Source organism: Narcine bancroftii, chromosome 1 (genome assembly GCF_036971445.1).
Source record: "Narcine bancroftii isolate sNarBan1 chromosome 1, sNarBan1.hap1, whole genome shotgun sequence".
NCBI classification, from domain to species: Eukaryota; Metazoa; Chordata; class Chondrichthyes; order Torpediniformes; family Narcinidae; genus Narcine; species Narcine bancroftii.
In genome coordinates this window covers 442803956-442825126 of record NC_091469.1, presented here as the reverse complement: position 1 = coordinate 442825126, position 21171 = coordinate 442803956, and the positions used below count along the sequence as shown (strand labels likewise).

Below are 21171 nucleotides of genomic sequence, written 5' to 3'. Positions count from 1 at the left end.
TTTTAATAGAGGCATTTTCACTGAAATCTTTCCTTTTCCACCCATCTCAATCAATTTTATTCCATATTTCAATTAAATGTTTCAAAATTGGTGGATCCTTTCCAATTAACAATTTTGAATTCTACTTATAAATAAATTTGGACATAGACTTCTCATCAATTTTATCTAATTCTATATTTAAATCAATCATTGCATTAATAAATTTTAATTGTTCAGCTTTGTAATAATTCTGAAAATGTGGAAGCTGTAAGCCACCTAATTAAAATTTCCAACTTAATTTCTCCAAAGATGCCCCCTATTCATTTTCCCCTTCCATAAAAAATTCCTTACAATTAAGTTAAGATCTTTTTTAAAAATTTTGCGGTATTAAACAAGGAATACATTGAAAAAGATATTGGATCCTTGGAAAAACATTCATTTTAATACAATTCACTCTGCCTATTGAAGTAATAAGTAAGTTGTTTCACCTATTTAAATCATCTTTAATTATATTAAATAATGGAACATAATTTAGCTTATACAGATTATCTAAATTTTTATCAATTCTAATACTTAAATATTTAATTATAAGTCCACTTAAATTGAGATACACATTTACAATGAAAAGGCAAAGGAGGAAAAACCCAACACCCAACCCCAACCAACCAATTTTCCCCTGCAACCGCTGCAATCGTGTCTGCCTGTCCCGCATCGGACTTGTCAGCCACAAACGAGCCTGCAGCTGACGTGGACTTTTTACCCCCTCCATAAATCTTTGTCCGCGAAGCCAAGCCAAAGAAGAATCTCCTTCTATTAATGGCATAACTTCACTTTTATCCCAATTACTTTTATAACCAGATATTTCCCCTTAATCTTGTAACTTTTTACATAAAGAAATCAAAGAATTTTCAGGATCTGTTATATAAATCAATACATCATCTGCAAACAAACTAATTTTATTCTCCTTGTTATTCACTTTAATTCCTTTAAAATCATGCCTTATTGATTGAGCCAATGGTTAAAACAAATAGTGCAGGAGATAAGGGACAATCTTGTCTAGCCAATCGTGTTAATGAAAAGGAAGAAGAAAGTTATTCATTAGTAGCTAACTACTTTAGCCAAAGGATTTTTATATGAAGCTTTAATCCAATTCATAAATATTGGCCAAATTGAAATTTTTGTAAAACTTCAAATAAATAATTCCATTCTAATCTATCAAAACCCTTTGCTGCATCTAACGATAAAACTGGTGCTAAATCCGATTGTCTCTAATTAATTCAGCTATATTATCAGCAGAATATCTTTGGTTAATAAATCCAGACTGATCTAAATGAATCAACTAAATATTCATTTACTCTATTAGCCAGAACTTTAACAACAATTTTATAATCAAAATTTAATAACAATATAGGACTGTAAGACTCAGGTTTTAATAAATCTTTATCCCTCTTAGGTATTACTGTTATTACAGCATTTGAAAAGGTTTCTGGTAATGAGCGAGCTACCGTCGCTTGTTTTAATACTTACATTAATAAAGGCATCAACAAATTTTTAAACTTTTTATAAAATTCAGATCTTCACCAGGAGATTCCCCATTTCCTCAAACCGTGCATCTTGGCGCCTCACAGTTTGGCGGGCAGCAGCCTCCTTTGAAGAAGACCGCAGAGCCCACCTCACTGACAAAAGGCAAAGGAGGAAAAACCCAACACCCAACCCCAACCAACTAATTTTCCCTTGCAACCGCTGCAATCGTGTCTGCCTGTCCCGCATCGGACTGGTCAGCCACAAACGAGCCTGCAGCAAACGTGGACTTTTTACCCCCTCCATAAATCTTCGTCCGCGAAGCCAAGCCAAAGAAAGAGAAAATCTTAATAACTTCTTTCAACATAAATGGAGAATCAAAATCTTTCCTAACTTGACAATTCAAAGATGGAAGTTGAAACTTTTGAAAAAAATCATTAATTTCTTCTTCATTAACCAATGATTGAGATGAATATAATAGTGTAATACTCTCTAAAATAATTGTTTATATCCTGTAATTTATAAGTAACTTTTGTATTCTTCTTGACAGAATTAGTAACCCTTGATGCTTTCAATTGCCAAGCTAAAACCTTATGTGCTCGTTCTCCTAATTCATAATTTTTTTAGTTCTGTCAATTAATTTCTCAATCCTATAAGTCTGAATTGAATTATAATATATATTTTTATTTATCAATTCTAACCTTTTCTTTGCTGATGGTTTTTTTGGTAATATTTCTTAATTTTAGTCAAATAACAGTATTTGGCCTCTTAAATAAGCTTTTAATGCATCCAATAAAACAAATTTATTATCAATTGAATTAATATTTGATCTAAATACATCTATATTTGACTTCTCATAAAATCACAGAATTCTACATTTTTTCATGATGATGAATTAAATCTCCATCTATAAACTGTTTCGATTCTATCAGAATTTAAACATGACATCAATAATGGTGAATGGTTTGATACAATTCTAGGTTTATATTGTACATACTCAATCCTTCCTTGTAAATGAGCCAAAATGCAGAAAAAAATCTATTCTAGAATAAGAATCAACCTGATAAGAGTAAAATGAATAATCTCTCTCTTTGGGATTCAATTTCCTCCAAATATCTACCATATTTAACTCTTCTATTAATGTCAATATTCTTTTAGCCATTTTCATTTTTATTAAAGATTTTTTATATTTATCTAAAATTGGGTCCAAACAGCAATTAAAGTCTCCACCAATTATTATAGTTCCATTTACTTGTGCCAAATTAAGAAAAATATCTTGAATAAATTTTTCATCATCTATATTAGGAACACACACATTCATAAAAATCCAAGATTCTGAATAAATTTGACAATTTACAAACACAAATCTATCAAGAGGATCAATGACTGTTGATTGCAATTTAAATGGCAATTTTTAAATTAAAATAGCTACTCCTCAGAGTAGCTACTCCTCCTTTTAAATTAAAAGACGAAGCTATAACTTGACCAACCATTCCCTCTTTAACTTTTCATGTTCTTTCTCCATTAAATGACTTTCCTGTAAAAAAGCAATATCAATTCAACTTCTTAATGAGCTAAAACTCTTTTCCTTTTAATTGGATTATTGAGCCCATTCACATTAAACATTACATAATTGAACCCTTGTATTACAATACTTTAATTAAAAAAATACTCAACTGTCCTCTCCACCCTGGGTCATCCCAGCTCCACAGCCAACATTCAAAACATATTATCATCAAAAATAGAAAGTAAGAAAGCCCAAAAGTAAAATAAATATCAAAAATAAAAAAACACAAAAGCACTGATTATGCCAGTGCTAACTCCCTTAATAATAAGAAGTGGCCCTCGGCCTTGGAGGAGGAAAGCAGAAAAAAAGAGAATCCCCCTCCCCCAGGCAGAATATCATGATTAAATTTCAATCAGTCAAGTAGGATAAGCTTCTTCAAGGTCTCTATTAAACTTGATCATCATCAATTTCAACTTGCGCCTCAGTCGGCTATATTCCTGGTGAAATCCCTCCTTTCGATTTTTCTTGATCCCCTTCCATTTGTTGAGATGTATAAGATTGTCGTCCATTCTGCTTCATATTAGGCAATGAATTGGCAAATTCCAAAGCTTCCGACTCATTAGCAAAAATTTGAGCTTGATATTGTCCATAAAAATCTTTAAAAACTGCAGGGTATCGAAAAGAAAATATCCCTTTTTCCAAAAAACTGTCTTTGCTGGATTGAATTCTTTTCTTCTATTGACAATTTCATTACTAATATCCACATTAAAAATATATTTTATTAATCTGGATCATTAAAGGGCTTTGTGTTCCCTGGCTTTTTGAATTTCCATTTTTAAAATGGCGGTTGTGCCGGATACAGTTTTTTTCCTTAGAGCTCTATGTGCTCTATCAAATTCCAAATTCTCTGGTCCAAAAATTTCAGGCAGCCAATTTTGAAAAAAAAATTACTGGATTATTGCCTTCAACGTCCTCAGGCAGACCAATAATTTTTACATTATTTCTTCTACTCTGGTTTTCCAACATATCAACTTTTTGCAATAAATCTTTCTTCTGAATTTCCCACACCGTAAAAGAATCTTCTATCTTATTAACTGTATCTTTAGATTTTTCTCCCTCCATTTTAAATTGCTGAAAATCTTCTTCAAATTTCTGAACTTTAATTTTACCAACAGTTTTACTCTTTGCTATATCTGTCTTGATTACAGTAATTTTTTCTCTAATACCTCCCAAATGAGTAGTAAAATCTGCTTTCACTTCAGCAAAATTTGCATCAATTTTTTCACTAATTGAATCCATTTTTTCAAAATTCTTATCAAAAATCTGTGTGTCAAAAGGTTTTGAGGTAACATAATATTCACCCATTTTACATTGAATATATTGGTCTCCTCCTTCTTCTGATTCCTCTCCCTGTGATTGTGGCAGAAGGCTTTCTTCTTCTTCCTCTTTTGTTGAAATTGCCAAAAGGTTGAAATTGCAGGTGGCCTTTTTGCTTAGCCCATGTTTGACCTGCAATTGCAGAAGGAGTCTGACTCAATCACCTCCGTAGTGCGCATGCGCGAAGTTCCGCTCATGAGTGTTGTTTCTACATTAATCTCCGTAGTTTTCTTCTGTGCTCCAGTGCCATCTTCTCCAGCTCCCCGAGAAGGTGGCTCTGGAGTCTGAATCTTTACCCGTGAAACCTTTGAAGATCGGGGCTGGAGAGGAACCAGCATGGGAGGCTGAGTCTTCAAGGTAGGCCCGGTTTCTTCCATTAAAGTAACTTCAGTTACAGCCGATTGTTTTGCAGTTTGTAGTCTGGATTTTTTTGCACTCATCTTTTGTGACTGCTAGAAAAATTTTAATGTTATTTAATACTTTTTTAAAAATTTAAAAGTCAGATATTAATTAATTTTTCCAGGAGAGGCGTTTTCCACATCTTCTCCCTACGCCATCTCGCCACACCCCCGCTTGTTTATTATTATCACTGGGCTGCAATGCGCCACTTCTAATCATAAAATGCGCCACTTTTGGCATATGTGCAAAAGGTTGGCCATCCCTGCAGCACAGGGTACTGGTGAGGCTACACCTAGACTACTGAGTACAGTTCTGGTATCATTCCTTGATAAATACATACTGGCTTTAGAGGCAGTGCAGAGGAGGTCAGAATCTGAATTTATTATCATGAAATTCAGTGTTTTGTGGCAGCATCACAGGGCCAACATTCATATTATAACCATCTTACAACATTACTATAAATAATAAAAATAATATTGCATGAAAAGTGAGGCAGTGTCTTTGGTTCAGTGATTATTCAGGAATCTGATGGCAGTGGGGGAGAAGCTGTCCTTGTGCTGCTGAGGGCTCATCTTTAAGCCAATGGAGGCAGAGTGAAGAGGGCATGGCCTGGGTGGTGGGGGACATTTGAGGATAGAGGCTGCTTTATTAAGACACCACTTTCAGTAGATGTCCTTGATAGAGTGAAGGCTAGTGATTGTGATGTCACAGGTCAAGTTAACAACCCTCTGAAGTTTTTTCTTGACCTGAACGTTGGCACCTCCATACCAGACAATAACCTATAGATAGTGGAGAAAATAGTGAATGTAAAGATGGATATTCTCCACCTTTACACTGATTCAACTATCTTTATAAAAACACCAATGGTGGATATGGACTCAGATCCGTCTAGGGTGGTGGGGGTTAGTCTCACAGGTGAAGCAAGTCACTCTACCTCGCTCCATAAAGGCAATGCCATTGATTTCGGCTGCTGGGGGGGTGGGCTGTCGGCATTGTCAGCCTGCAACCCAGGAGCCATCACCAGGGCTCCCACAATGATAGGTGCTGGGCTTAGGGCTCCCTCCTGCCACCCAGAAATGTCCTCTTCTCTTTCCCCCTCCACCCCTTGCTCCTTCACCAAGGTCAACAAGATCGAGGAGCAGGAGGGCAGCTGAAAATTGACATGCAAGTTGAGGGGGTGTGGAGGGAGTCTGGCTCTAAGAATGGGGGCAAGGAGAATCAGGCCCCGCTGAGCTGCTTGGGCCAGAGGGCAAAGGGACCTGGGTGCTGAGTTGCACGGCCAAGAAAGGATGAGGAGAGAAGCTGAGGAGTGGACACAGAGAAGCAGAGCTAGGGAGTCTGATGGATGAAAGAGGGGAGTGAAGAGTCAAGCTTGGTGTGCCAAAGGGCAAAAGAGTTGGAAGAAGGAGCCTCAGATTTTATAACGAGTATCTCTTTTTGTTTTATGTGGGATCAACGGCCGTCCTCATTATCCATAATACCCCCACGCAGCTGAAACCGCTCTGCATTTCCCAGAGTGGTTCCAGCTGCATGGGGGATTATAGGTAACAAAGACAACCATTGCTTGGAGCACATGTTTGACCTTACATGTATGGGCAGCGCTACTGCACCACTGGCCCCACCTCCCTCATCTCCGGAGGATGACTCCCGACACTGCTTCTATAAAAGAAATGCTGGAGCAGCCTTATAGGCCTTCTCCATATAAAGTCTGCCATTTCACCCCCACCCCAAAATGGAGCCGAACTCAATGCCACATCGCCCCATAAAAACACCTAGTGATGCAACCAGTCAGAATGGACTCCTTGGCACAGCTGTATAAGTTTTCAAGAGTCTTTGGTAACGTACTGAATCCTTCAAGCACCTCACAAAGTATAGCTGCTTGGAAGCCTGGCAACCTTGTCCACCAAGTTGATTCTTGAGATAAGTGGTTAGCTCATGAGGAGAGATCAAATTGTTGGGTACCGTACTTGCTGAAATTCAGAATGATGTGAGGGAATCTTAGATAATGAAAATTATTAAAGGGATAGAAAACGTACAGGCAGAAAAGTTGTTTCCACTGCTCGTTGAGACTGGAACTGGAGAACGCTGTCTCAAAATTTGGGGAAATATATACTGATGGAGATGAGGAGGAACTGCTTTTCCAGAGAGGGGGGAGTTTTGAATTCTCTGTCAAAGAAAACAGTGGAGACGACCTCAGTGAATATATTAAGACAAAGTTGGATAGATTTTAGGAGAATTAAGGGTCATGGGGAAAAGGTAAGTAGGTGGACCTGACTGCATGTCAAATCAGTCATGATCTTATGAAATGGTGGACCAGGCTCAATGGGCCAGATGGCCGAGTCCTGCTTCTACTTCTTATGTTCAAATTCAGATGGATCTCATCTCTAGAATCCCGTCCAGTAACTTTACTGTTACTCATGTTTATCTAATCTGCCAGTAGTTTCCTGACTTGTCACTTCACCCCTTTCTTCATTTATGGGCACAACATTTGCCATTCTCCAGTCTTCTGGTAACTTACATATTTCTAACGTTGATATAAAAATCTCTGTCAGGGTCACAAAAATTTCTTCCATAACTTCCCACAAGTCAAATCAAGTTTATTGTCATCTGATTGTACAAATACAACCCAACAAAACAGTGTTCTCCAGTCCTCAGTGCAAACCATGCAGACACACAATCAGACATAACTCACGTACAGACAAAAATAAATATACAGATCAAGTATTCAGCTATACAAATAAATAAATACATATTATTTAATGAATATGAGAGTCTCAGATGGATAGTGTGAATAATTCCTTTGATCATTCAAAATTCTCACTGCCTGTGGGAAGAAGTATCATACGTTGATGAAGGGATATGTATCTTTATCTTTGCTATATGAAGTAGACTCTTTGACCAGCTGAGTTTCTCCAGCATTGTGTTTTTACTTCAACCACAGTGTCTGCAGACTTTTGTGTTTTACTCCATTGATCCTCTCTGCCACTCTCATGGTTCTGTGTATTGACCTCTGATCCATTTCTCTGCAGCAACTATTCCACATTGTGAAATAACCAGCCAGGATGCACTCAAGAAGGTTGACATAATGGTGGCTGGTAACCTTGCCCACTTCGGTCTTCATGGAATGTGCAGTCACTGTTGCGACTTCCTAACAAGTGAGGAGATGTTGAGTGTCCATGATAGGTCATTAGTGAAGTGAACTCCAAGGAACTTGGTGCTCTTCACTCTCTCTACTACAGAGTTGTTGATGTGTGGTGGAGGGTGGTCATTCCTGGACCTCCTGAAGTCCACAATCATCTCCTTTGTCTTGTCCACGTTGAGACTCAGGTTGTTACTCTTGCACCATTTCATGAGATTTTTCACCTCTTCCCTGTAGTTGCCCATGAGGCCAAACTACTGTGGTGTCATCTGCAAACTTGATGACACTGTTGGAGCTGGATCGGGTGATGCAGTTGTGGGTCAGTAACATGAACAGTATATTCTTGCATCCTTAGGGATATAACCAACTTTAGGTGCTTTCAGACCACCATCAACTTCTCCTTTGTAATCCAGAAAAGTATCAAGATATCATTATTCTTTTGCCTGAATTCCCCAATTTCCTCGACCTTATCCACGGTAAGTACAGTCATGAAATATAACCTCACTCATCTGTGGCTTCACACATTGACCAACATTTTTCTTTAAGGAGTCCTAGTCTCCCCCAATTAGCCTTTTGCACTTAATGTACTTGAACAATCTCTTTGTATTCTCCTTTTCCTTGCCTGCCAAAACGATCTCATGTATGGATCCCTTTTCTTGACCACAGCCTTAAATCTTCATCAGCCAGAGTTTGCTCATCCTGCTAGCCTTGCCCTTAATTTTAACAAAAACTCACCTGATTTCTCTTGTAAAAACTTGCCACATGTCAGACATCCCTTTACTTGAAAACTGTTTATCTCAATTAACCTATGCAAGTTACCATCTAATGCCTTCAAAATTATCCTTGCCCCAACTTAGGACATGCACTCATCCTACTATTTTAACTAACGATATGAAAATGAATAGAGTTATAGTTACTGGTCCCAAAATGCTCTGCTGCTTGTACTCAAATCACTCATGCCTCACTTCCATAGAAGGTTGAGTGTTGACCCTCTCTGGTGGGTTAATCTAAATCGTGCCTGAGAAAACCTTCTTGAGTACGCTTGACAATTTCTGACCTATCCAAGCCCTTAACATTAAGTCAGTCACAATCAATATTAGGAAAGTTAAAATCAATTTTTTGCAACAGTTATTGCCACAACTATCTGTAATCATAACACATTCTTGCTCCTCTAATTCCTGCCAATTCTAAAGTGGCCACCCCTTTCTTGATTCTAAGTTTCACATAAAGAGCCTTACTAAACACAGCCCAAGAATATCCTGAGTATTGCCATGATATTCTCCCTCATCAAAAATACAATCCCCATGTCTGTTGCTTCTATATTGTGCCTCAAACACACCAAGTTGTTGTGTCACAGACTTAGATACTGCGGCTCTTCTCCTCCGAAAGTCCATCCCCCAATAGTATCCAAAACAATTTCTATTGGGGGACCGGCCACTCGGGAATCTTGTAATGTCTTCCCACTCTCTATATCTTTTCTCATGATCCACAAACTAGCTGCTGCCTGCAACTTAGGTGTGGTCACCCTATTAAAGCTCCCAAGATGCTCTCAGCAGCACAGATGTTCCTGAGCAAATCCAGCTGCAGTTCCAGCTGCTTAATGCAGTCAGCCAGGAGCTGAAGATAAACACACTTCCCACAGATATGGTCAGAAGGGAGACCAGGAATTTCCCTGACATTCTATATCCTGCAAGACGAGCATATGACTACACAAACCATCTCAAAACCAAGACTACAGAGGAAATTAAAAACCTTACATCATCTAACCTGACCACCACTCACCCTTCTTGGTAAACACAGCACACAAGACAGACCCTCAGTACTTGCTGCCAAAACACAGCACTGCAGATTAAAGGTAAAAGGCAAATGTAAAGGTAAAGGCTCTATTATTGTCACATAGTATTACATTTAGAATGTAGCATACATGAAATTTTTAAACTTTTGTCTACTGTTAGGCAGACAGAAAGTTTCCATATTGTCCAGCGCCCTCACAGAAACCTACAGCACTTCACGTTCCTATACAGTCTCCCCTCCAAGTACTGACCAGTCCTGAGTCTGCTTTGCTTCTGAGGTCAGACAATCCCAGGCGTATTCAGGCTATAACAGCAACCAGTCTCACAAAAGTCAGTACAAAAATATATTTTGAATGAATTCAGACAGATGCTGTCAGTCATGACAAATCTACATAAAAACCCAGGAGATAAGAAAAGCACTAAAAAAAATTGACAGAGCTTTTTAAACCATTTCAACAGTGGGTGGCACAAGAAGAACAAACCATTGATGGCAAAGTAGGAGAATGTTAGGGAACAACAAAAGTTAATTGAGCATAACAAGCTCATTCCTCTGTGCTTGAAAGGTAAAACTGCTGGAGAAGTAAAACCCTTCTCCTCAACAGAACCACAGGAGCAAAAAATTCTCCCTTAAATTCCTTGCATTACTATTCATCTCTCCTAAGAAACATCCATTCCTGCTGGGCCTTGGATCCATTGCAAGAGCAGCTGATCTCAACATGCTGAAATAAGTAAGCCATTTGGTCTTTTGCACTCATGGTTTTCAAAGCAACAGCGAACTATGTAATTGCATTTTCATTCCCGATTTTTGATACGCATATATTTAAAACTTTATTGCATTCGTAACATACATTTCCATATATACATAGAGTTCTGAGTATGTGGAATTATATGACATCCAACTTTCTGATTACAATGTTGAAAATTTCAACAGAATGTTAATTGATGCCACAATAAAAATATAAGAAAGTGTTGCAACCTCTCAACTATGTCGCCTACCTCGTGCATCGGCTGTGGATGCAGAATATTTCTGGGAAATGCCTGCGTTTCTCAGCGAACATTGCTGTGAAGATCAGGAATCACACACCATCTGGCCATTCTATGCCAGAAACCCCACCCCCCTCCGATGCTGCATGTTTCATGAATCTAACAGTGTCAACTTGCAACATTTATGTTGGGGGGACCAACTGCTGAATCTGCAGCTGGTCAGACTGCAGAAGACTGAAGTCATTTTAATTTTTAAATTGTCAGTTTGATTTCTTTTGTGAACATTTTCACACTGCGGGTTTCACATCTGGTTTAGCAGGGTCCACGGTTTCATTGACCGTCAAAGCATCTTCAGCTCTTTCATGAGTAGGACTCATTCTGATCGATGAATGAGGGCATCATGTGATGCAATATATTGCCACAATTTTAGTTCTGTACAACTTTTGACTATGATACAGGGAGGTCCAGTTAGTTTGGACTTACTTCAAGGCTCAATAATGTTGGCAGTAAGTTGTGAAAAATATAATAGTTTCAGTGATGATTTAATATATTATCTTAGAAGACTTCTGGGTCTACGTGTCTTCTGCTTTTCAAATTAATTGTTCCTGGCCAAACTGAGTGTATTATCGTAAACGTGCAAGTAGGAAAACAAATCAAGTGGGAAGAGAATGGTCAATCTCTGATTATTCAAGTTGTTTAGACTCAAAAGCTCAAGAAATGACTGACTGATGGAGGTAGCAATGTTCTTTTTTAAAAAGTGCCTTGAAATGGCCCCCCCTCCCCCACACAAGAAGCTGACAACTGGATTCCATCGCTACAATAGTAGGATCTTCCGAGGACATTGTGTTTATAGCCAAGGTCACCAGAAGAACCAGAGCTGCTGTACATCATCAAACAATTCTTGCGTCAAAAGTCATTAGAAAAATTATGACGGTGCCATCATTTACACACTATTTGAACAAAGTTAACTTGTTAATATAGCCCTAGAATATTGCCAAGGACAGATAATTAACTACACAGATTAGCAAGTATTACATTTAACAGCCTTCAACAAAAGGACATTTTGAAGTAGATCGTGGTGCCTCCAAAATCAAAGAGTTTGTGATCAGTACTATTTCTTGGCTGAATTTTTGTCATTGATCAGTATGAGTGAATGCTGGGAAAATTCCATCTGGCAGCCTGGCTTTGATAATAATAAACATCCAACACGCAATCTTGTAAGAAGGGAGAAGTGATTTCTGTTATCAATCCTGACCAGCCTTCCAAAAGAAGAAACCGTTTCACTCTACATATCCCATCACTCAATGCTTTTTTATTCACTCCTGAGATGTAGCCATTGGTGCTATGATCTGCATTTAACCAACATCCATAGCCACTTGAGAAACTGGTGGTGATGACCAAATGGTTTGTCGGCCATTTCAGGGGCATGTAAAAATTGAACATGAAATAATTCTTCCTATATCTGAACTACCATTTAGTACTCTCCAAAATAGTTTCAATATTTAATTCTAACAGGCATCTCAAAATTTGAAATCTGAAATATATTTGAGCATCCATCTATTTACTGAGTGACATGAGCTGCTGTAAAATAAGTAACATCTATTTGGAACATGTAAACTCAATGCAAAATGAGTGATTTTTTTAAAAAAAATTAGATTATTGCCAATGGTTACAATCCAGACTACTTTCAATGTGTCTGGGGAATTATAGTAGCGAGAAAACCATACCATTTATCCAGCTCATCTTTGAGACACTCCATCTTGTACCAGCTGGTAAGCTGTGTGATTCTTTTGGATTTTTTTTCCAGGAAGCATTAAAACAAATAGAATCACATTAGAATACAAAGCCCCATACCTCTCTTGTTCCTGCCTCATCCGTGTCCGCTCATCCTCAGATGATTGTGTTTCTCCTACTTTGCCCTTGTTTGACCCTTTGCGATCAAGCTTTCCAACCTTTTCTTCTTTCCGGTATTTCCCAAATCTGTAGGGTTCAAAATACTGTAATTATTGCTTGGCATGTGAGAAATCGCCTTATTTATTATACAATTGGTTTATTCAATTACTCGACAATGTTCTAGCCAATAATTATGTCCCACATCACTAAAAGCAGATTATCTGATCATCACTGCTGTTTGAAGAAGCTTGCTGTGTGCAAATTGCCTGCTGTATTTCCAAGATTACAACTGCAACTGCACTTAATGAAAACCTGTAATGCACTGGAACATTGACATGATTCAAAATTCAAGATCCCTTTTATTGTCATGTAATATTTAAAAAAAATAACATAACATAACAATTACAGCATGGAAACAGGCCATTAGGCCCTTCTAGTCCACACTGAACCAAACACCCCTTTCTAGTCCCACCTCCCTGCACAATGCCCATAACCCTCCATCTTCTTCTCATCCATAGACCTGTCCAACCTTCTCTTAAATAATACAATTGACTCCGCCGCCACTATTTCTCCCGGAAGATCATTCCACACGGCTACCACTCTCTGAGTAAAGAAGTTCCCCCTCATGTTACCTCTAAACCTCTGCCCCTTAATTCTTAACTCATGTCCTCTTGTTTTAATCTTTCCTCCTCTTAACGGAAATAGTCTATCCACATCCATTCTGTCTATCCCTTTCATAATCTTAAATACTTCTATCAAATCCCCTCTCAACCTTCTACGCTCCAAAGAATAAAGACCTAATCTGTCCAATCTCTCCCTATACTCTAGATGCTTAAACCCAGGTAACATTCTGGTAAACCTTCTCTGCACTCTCTCCACTCTGTTTATATCCTTCCTATAATTAGGCGACCAGAACTGCACACAGAACTCCAAATGAGGCCGCACCAACGTCTTATACAATCTCAACATCACCTCCCAACTCCTATATTCCATGCAATGATTGATAAAGGCCAGCATACTAAAAGCCTTCTTCACCACCCTATTCACGTGAGTTTCTACCTTCAGGGAACGATGTACCGTTACTCCTAAATCTTTCTGCTCTTCTGTATTCCTCAATGCCCTCCCATTTACCACGTATGTCCTATTCTGATTCTTCTTACCAAAATGAAGCACCTCACACTTATCAGCATTAAATTCCATCTGCCATTTTTCAGCCCACTTTTCTAAGCAGCCCAAATCCCTCTGCAATCCTTGAAAACCTTCTTCATTATCCACTATTCCACCTATCTTAGTATCGTCTGCATATTTACTAATCCAATTCACCACCCCATCATCTAGATCATTAATGTATATAATGAACAACAATGGGCCCAATACAGATCCTTGAGGCACACCACTGGTCACCGGCCTCCAACCTGACAGACAATTATCCACTACCACTCTCTGGCCTCTCCCTTTCAGCCAATGTTCAATCCATTTGACTATCTTAAAATTTATACCTAAAGACTGCACCTTCCTAACTAACCTTCCATGTGGTACCTTATCGAAGGCCTTACTGAAGTCCATATAGACAACATCCACTGCGCTACCCTCATCCACATTCCTAGTCACCTCTTCAAAAAATTCAATCAGATTGGTCAAACATGACCTTCCTCCCACAAATCCATGTTGAGTGCTCCTGATCAGACCCTGTCTATCCAGATGTTTATAAGTACTATCTCTAAGAATTTTCTCCATTAATTTACCTACCACAGACGTCAAACTTACAGGCCGATAGTTGCCAGGCTTCCTCCTTGAACCCTTTTTAAATAACGGAACCACATGCGCAATGCGCCAATCCTCCGGCACTATCCCCATATCTAATGACATTTGGAAAATTACCGCCAGAGCCTCTGCTATTTCCTCCTTCACTTCTCTCAATGTCCTGGGGAAGATCCCGTCTGGTCCCGGAGACTTATCCACCTTTAGATTCTTCAAAAGCCTTAAAACTACACCTTAAAAATGTAATGTATGTGGTGCCTTAAGGGCAGAGCTACAAGCATAATGGCTGACTCAAGTTGTAGTCAGTAAAAAACTGCTTTAATCAGTTTTACAGCAATTTTTATGTCATTTCCGCATTCGGCTTTCCCGAAATTGGAAGTGATGTCATGACGCTCCCGACACATTCCCCAGACTGCTGACTTCATCCGCAGAAGAAGAGGGTCCTGTGCCATCTTAGCGCGGACCACTGGAGTGTGTGGTTGGCTGGAATCATGGCGGCTATTCAAGCATAAAATCGCACCCCTCGGCTGCCTCTACAATGTACACGAAACTTCCTCTTGCCTGCCGTAAGGCAGACAAAGAGTCACCATTAGCATTGCCTGGGATCCCTAACAACAAGAGAAAGAGAAGCAAATGAGAGTCACTTCATAGACACTGAGTGTCCATGGTCGCCTCCAGAGTTCCTACTATCTCTGTAGCCACGCAGCCTCCTATTCGATCCATTGGCAACCTGAGCCCCATATCTCCAATATGATCAGGAAGCTTTTAGCGACCAAGGCCCTTGAGGGAGCCCTTCTTGTCCTCAACATCCTCTCAAATCCCAGTTCTGATCCCTGGTTCCCATGAGTCAGTCACCAGTAGGCTCCAGCCTGTGTGGGTCCTTCAGTGTTGAGCCCCTCCCTGGTCCGCTGCAGTGGTCACTATTATGTCGGGTTGACTCCTATGCTTCGCCTGCTCAACAGGAGGTGTTCTCCCCATTTCAGGTTCCTGTGCCAGTCAGTTGTTTCCCCAGAGTCTGCAACCCCTCACAGCCACTGCCCAGATTCAGCACTGCCATCTTGGGCACAGACCACGTGGTTGCAGATTTTTTTTTAAAAACCCCGTAGGTTCCTTTAAAAAACCATTCAAAGTCTGTATTAGAGCCGTCAACATTGGGACCAGTTGGTCAGACCCCATGGAGCAGTGCTGTGTCTCTGCTGCTTGCTCTCCCAGGCCCACATTAGCAGCAGCGCTGCCGTTACAGCAGCTCCAGCAGTGCCGCCATTTGTTTTTTAACATGAATGTGTCTGCATGATTGTTTTTAATGTTTCCCTCATCCTTTTACTGCTTCCCAAGTTGTTCAACACTCAATGCGACAAGGCATTGTTTGGAATGGATGCAGAGGTTTTTTTGACAGAGAATCTTTTTCATGAGGCTAAGCAATTGCCCATTCCATTTACTCTTCCAAGTGCCAATTTCTTTTATCTTCATCAACTGTTATTTTGTACGGTTTTATTCAGAAATAGTAAGAAAGAGTTTTACTGAGAAGAGAGGTACATGGACATCAAAATCAGAATGGCCAGGCGGGGAAATAGCTTCTTCCCATAGGCTAGGAGATTGATCACAAGATCTAGGAGCAGAAGTAGGCCCATTGGTCCCTCGAGTCTGCTCTACCATTCTAATCATGAGCTGATCCATCCGCTCAGCCACAATCCCTGGCTTTCTCCCCATAAACCTTGATGCCCTAATCAAATGCTTGTCGATCTCTGCCTTAAATACTCCCAACGACCTCACTCCACTGCCATCTGTGGCAACAAGTACCAGACCCACAACCCTCTGGCATAGGAAATGTTTCCATTTAAAAAAATCAATTAAGTTTCCTGAATAAGTAAACAAATAGAAAATGTTTATACATATTTATTTTCTATTATATTTTATGCATATGTATCATTATTATATTCTGTGTATTATGTATTGGTGTTCACCGTAGTATGGAGAAACAGTTTTGGCTGGTTGTATATGTCATCAGATGGACAGAGCAAAGAATATAGTTATTACCCTGCAGCAGGTATTCATTCATTCAATTATAAAGTGGTAAGTAGGTATTATTAGGAGTGATAAAGAGAGAAAAATCAACTTTGGAATAGCTGCCTACTTAAATCATCAACTAAAAAATCAGACTTGCAGTAAATAAGACAAGTCAGATGAATAGGCAAATAATTCCACACAAATAAAGGATTCCATTGTTTTAGACGTCATAGAGAGGGAAGGTTGAAAGGAGGAAGGGTGGCATTGCTCATCAGGGAAAATGCCACAGCTGTGCTCAGTCATGACAGACTAAGGGACATGTCTATTGAAGCCATATAGGTGGAACTGAGGAATGACATAGGGAATGTAAAAAGAAATCAGTAGTGAGGTCATGAACCCTATACAGATTAGAGGAGGAGGTGCTTGCAGTCTCGAGGCGGATGAGGGCTGGAAAAGATATTCCCTTCGACCTTCAGGGAGGTGAGAGCAAACATTGCAGTGGCCCTGCCAGAGACATTTAAAACATGCTTAGCCATGTGTCAGGTGTCAGAGGATAGCCAATATTGATTAAGAAAACCTTTAAAAATAATATGGGAAATTTTTGGCTGGCGAGCCAAACATTAGTAGTGGGTAAGTTATTGGAAGATTTTAAGACGCTGGATATACAAGTATTTGCATATACAGTGACAGATTTGGGATAGTCAGTTTGGCTTTGAGCGTGTTAGATTATGTTTAACCAATCTAATAGTATTTTTGTGGCGGTTACCAGGAAAGTTCATGAAGGAAAGGCTGTGGATGTTTTGTATTATAGACTTTAATAAGGCCTGTGACAAGGTCCCACATCAGAGGATGGTCAAGAAGCAGTTGTCAGCAGAAGTGGTGGTGGATGTGGGTTCAATTTCAACATTTGAGAAATTTAGATAGGTATGCTGAGAGGAGGGGTATGGAGAGCTGTTGTCCTGGTGCAGGTCAATGGGACCACACAGAATAATTGTCTAGCATGAACTAGATGGGCCAAAGGACCTGTTCCTGTCCTGAAGAGTTCTGTGATTCTATGAATGCAATCATTGCTCTCTTTCTGACTTTAAGTTCATTTCAAAGGAAAACCAGATTGCCAGAAACTTTAAAGCACGTTAAATCTGTTCTCTGTTAGGAAATATTTCTTTCCATTTTGATGTGGAAACTATGGAGAGGGTGCAGAGGAGATTTGCCAGGAAGTTGTCTGGATTGGAAAATATATCCTATGAGGAAATGTTTTTTTTCTCCTGAGAACATAATAGAGGTCTATAAGATTTTGAGAGGCATAGATAAGGTAGACAACCAGCAGCTTTTTCCTTAGGGCGAGGGTAACAAACACCAGAGGACATCGGCACAAAGTGAAGGGAGAAAGGTTTAGGGGAGACATTAGGGGTACATTTTTTTTTTATAGTGAGTTGTTGGTGCCTGGAAGGCATTACAAGGTAGAGGCTGGAACAACAGGGGCATTTAAGAGACTCAGACAAGGCACATGGATGAATGAAAAATAGAGGGTGATGAGGTAGGGAGGATTTTTTTTTTGAGAGTTTTGTTTGTCAGCACAATATGCTGGGCCAATGGGCCTATAGTGTGCTGTTATGTTACGTTCTAATGATTGTCAAATTGCCTGGCTTTCAACAATAAGCCCTTTTGACCACACTTTACACCTTACAAAATGTGGTATAAAAATCAAAAATGCTGAAAAGATTCAGGTGATCAGACGGCATCAGTAAGAAGATAACTGGAGTAAGTGTTTCAATTGCATTAAAAGAAATTAGAAAGAATGCAAGTTTTAACAGCAGATAACTCAGAAAGGTGTGTAAGGGAGAAGTAAAGGGAAGACAAGAGCTTTTGTTGTTTACTTTCCACTTGCTTTCTGAGACCCAGTGGATGAAACCCACTGCAAGAAATGGGGGAGGGGGAGGAAAGAGAAAAAGGGAGAGTGAGAGAAAGAGAGAGAGAAGGAAAGAATGCATTGAAGATGCACAGATGAAAAGTTGGAAATTAGAAGAAAAGCTGGGATGAGAGAACAAATCACCAGTGAAATGAGCATCGAGACACAGGAAGGAAATAAATCTGACAGTGATAATGGGATGCGTTGAAGCGTACATTGGGAATCGAGGGAAATGATGAAATATTTTAACTTATGCCCAGATGATGAAAAATTTACAAATAATAAAATAAATGGAAATGCAAACTAGGTTTACTTAATTGCTCTCTGCTAAAGGGGAACATGGTTAGTTTAACTGATGGAAGGCCATTGACCGAAACTTCCAACTCTTTCTCTCTGCACAAATGCAACCTAATTTGGTGATTTACATCCAACACTGTGTTTACATTGCAATTTCTTGTTTAACGATTTAATGGTTTAATGTTTCTTGATTTCTCACCAGCACGCTCCATTGTTCAATATTATAGGCTATAATTAAAGAAATCCCTTTTCAGTTTTGGGTTGTAACATATGCTGACTGGAAGAATACTATCACAGAATACTTCTGGGATTTTTGCCAATGCCCAATGTGTTTGTAATGGTGTTTACACACACACAAATTTTATCCACATATACATTTGGATTACATAAATTAATTGGTCCTCTTGGCAAGCTGCAAAGATCATTTTTGAAAGCAGCCAGATCAGTAAAATAATGAAACATTTCAATATTAATATATGCAGAAATACTTATCACATTTCAAAATTACTTTTATGTGTAACCGAAGGGTCACAGAATGTAGACATTGCTTGAAATGGGATTAGGTGAGATAGTTCCTTTTACATCATAACAGACATGATCGATGCAATAGCCAATTTCTGTACTGTAAATTTTCTTCGATTCTATTTAGAAAATATTTCAACCAAGTCTGCAAAACTATTGATATACTGAATATCATGTGCTAAATTGGAATCAGAATAAACGTGAATATTCATTCTGTTATAGTTCATTTTGAGAACAAAAGTGAAGTATTACAAACGTGCCAATCATAATGCCTTCCTTAACATAGGCCACTTCCCATATCATAGCATATCTCTCTCACTGAAGACAGACATCGATGATAAAATTAATCACTGCCTTTTGCACATAATCTTAGCCATTGATCTATTGCAGAAAATGGCATCTGAAGATGAAGAGCTCAGAAATGGCAGAAAACGCATTGTCCATTAGATTGCAATGTGACTTCTAACCCCAACCCCAGATCCTATGGCACAGGATACACATGTCACCTCTGCAAAATCTTCCAAATTTACTGGAAGAATTAAGTATCATCTCCCAGGCCAAGATACCCAGCACTGAGAGTCCCTGTTACTACAGATTGTCATGCTGGGCAAGCCACATGGCCTGCATACACAATATGACACTCCTGAAGCAACTTCCTCGTTTCTTATCACCTTCTACCTGGTGCAGTGAGGAGTCTTCTGAGAACAGTCTATCCCAATGCTAATATTCATGCAGGTGTAAAAAGTAGGACAAAAGCTCCATGACAGAGCAAAGAAATACAATTGGAAAAATGAACTAGTGCATGGCAAGGACACCATAAGAGCATTAAAGGATTTATTCCGTGCCTGATGGCTGCAGAAAAAATGTCATCTTTAAGCCTGTTGGTGCACGACTTCACACTCTTGAACCTTCTCCCTGATGAGAGCAGGAAGAATATCAGGTGTCTGGAATGGAATGGACCCTTTACTGTTTTAGCTTCCTTATCTAGACAGTGGGAAGTGCAAATGGAGTCAATGAAAGGAAGGGAAGGAGATTTACATGATGTTCTGAAACACATTCACCACCTCCTTCCAATCTCGACTAGAGCATCTCCCAGATTATGCTGTTATGCATCAGGCTAGAATGCTTGTGATGGTAAATTTTATACGTTATTGAGTGACATGGACACTCTCTTCTGAGCTCTGTAATAGAAGATCACCAGGCAGAGCTTCCTTGAGTAAATTCCTCATCCACAACATATCCTGTGATCTTATGAGTACTGACCTCTCTAAACAAAGGAGGAATCTTCATGGTATGGAGAACTTTGAAGCAATGCTTTGGGAATATACACACGCCTCACATCTTTGGTGGCAGGAGTGCACTACCTTGCAAACTACACACTCAACTGACGACAGTCATCTCTTGCCCCATCTGTGATTCTCAAATAGGCTTCATCGCCATCTCAAAACGCACAAAAATTAAGCAGAAGGAAGGCATCCTTGATCTGAGGTGTTGCCCAAGAGGATGATGATGAAAAAAAGTTATTTTAAAATTTCAAAAGGTCATTGCCAAAAATGGGCAAGCTCAAATTGTTATTTTGCTTTATAACTGTGACTCAATTCTTTGCTGCAAAATGAAGTCCTGCAATTTTATGCTCAAGCCCTACAGGGTTGAACTTGACGACACAAACTTCCAATTCAAATGTGTGACAACTACCAACAGAGACACAGCAGTCAGTTCTGCTTTGTCAGATGTGCTGTTTCTCAGGTCACATTTTAAAGTACAGCCATGCATTTTCTTCTCAGAATGATAGAAGAATATTGCACAACATTCCACGCAGATGCTGGGGAAGATGCATGGTGTCTTGGCCAGTATTTCTCCTCCAATTATCATCATAAAAAGACATTCCTTGCATCATATTGCCTACCTACTGTGCGCAAAGTGATTTCCTTCAAAGAAAAAGAGACTGAAATTCATAAGTATTTTACTGGCTATTTTGTGATATGAAATATGCTGGGCAAGAGGACTTCTTTTCACATTAGATTCAATGTACCTAATTTCAGCAGATGTCCAAGCAATACATGTTTGAGCTGAGCAAGTATTC

General features: G+C 39.2%; 1 protein-coding gene across 10 annotated transcripts in view; it reads right to left on the bottom strand.

The window, feature by feature from the left end:
* The window catches only part of pard3aa (par-3 family cell polarity regulator alpha, a), a 912377-nt gene that overhangs the window by 125421 nt on the left and 765785 nt on the right, over positions 1-21171 (bottom strand). For all 10 annotated transcript variants that reach the window (XM_069914429.1, XM_069914431.1, XM_069914432.1 and 7 more), the window contains one exon: positions 12554-12679. In XM_069914429.1, coding sequence (XP_069770530.1) covers positions 12554-12679 — 126 coding nt within the window. The remainder of the gene's footprint in view (positions 1-12553; positions 12680-21171) is intronic.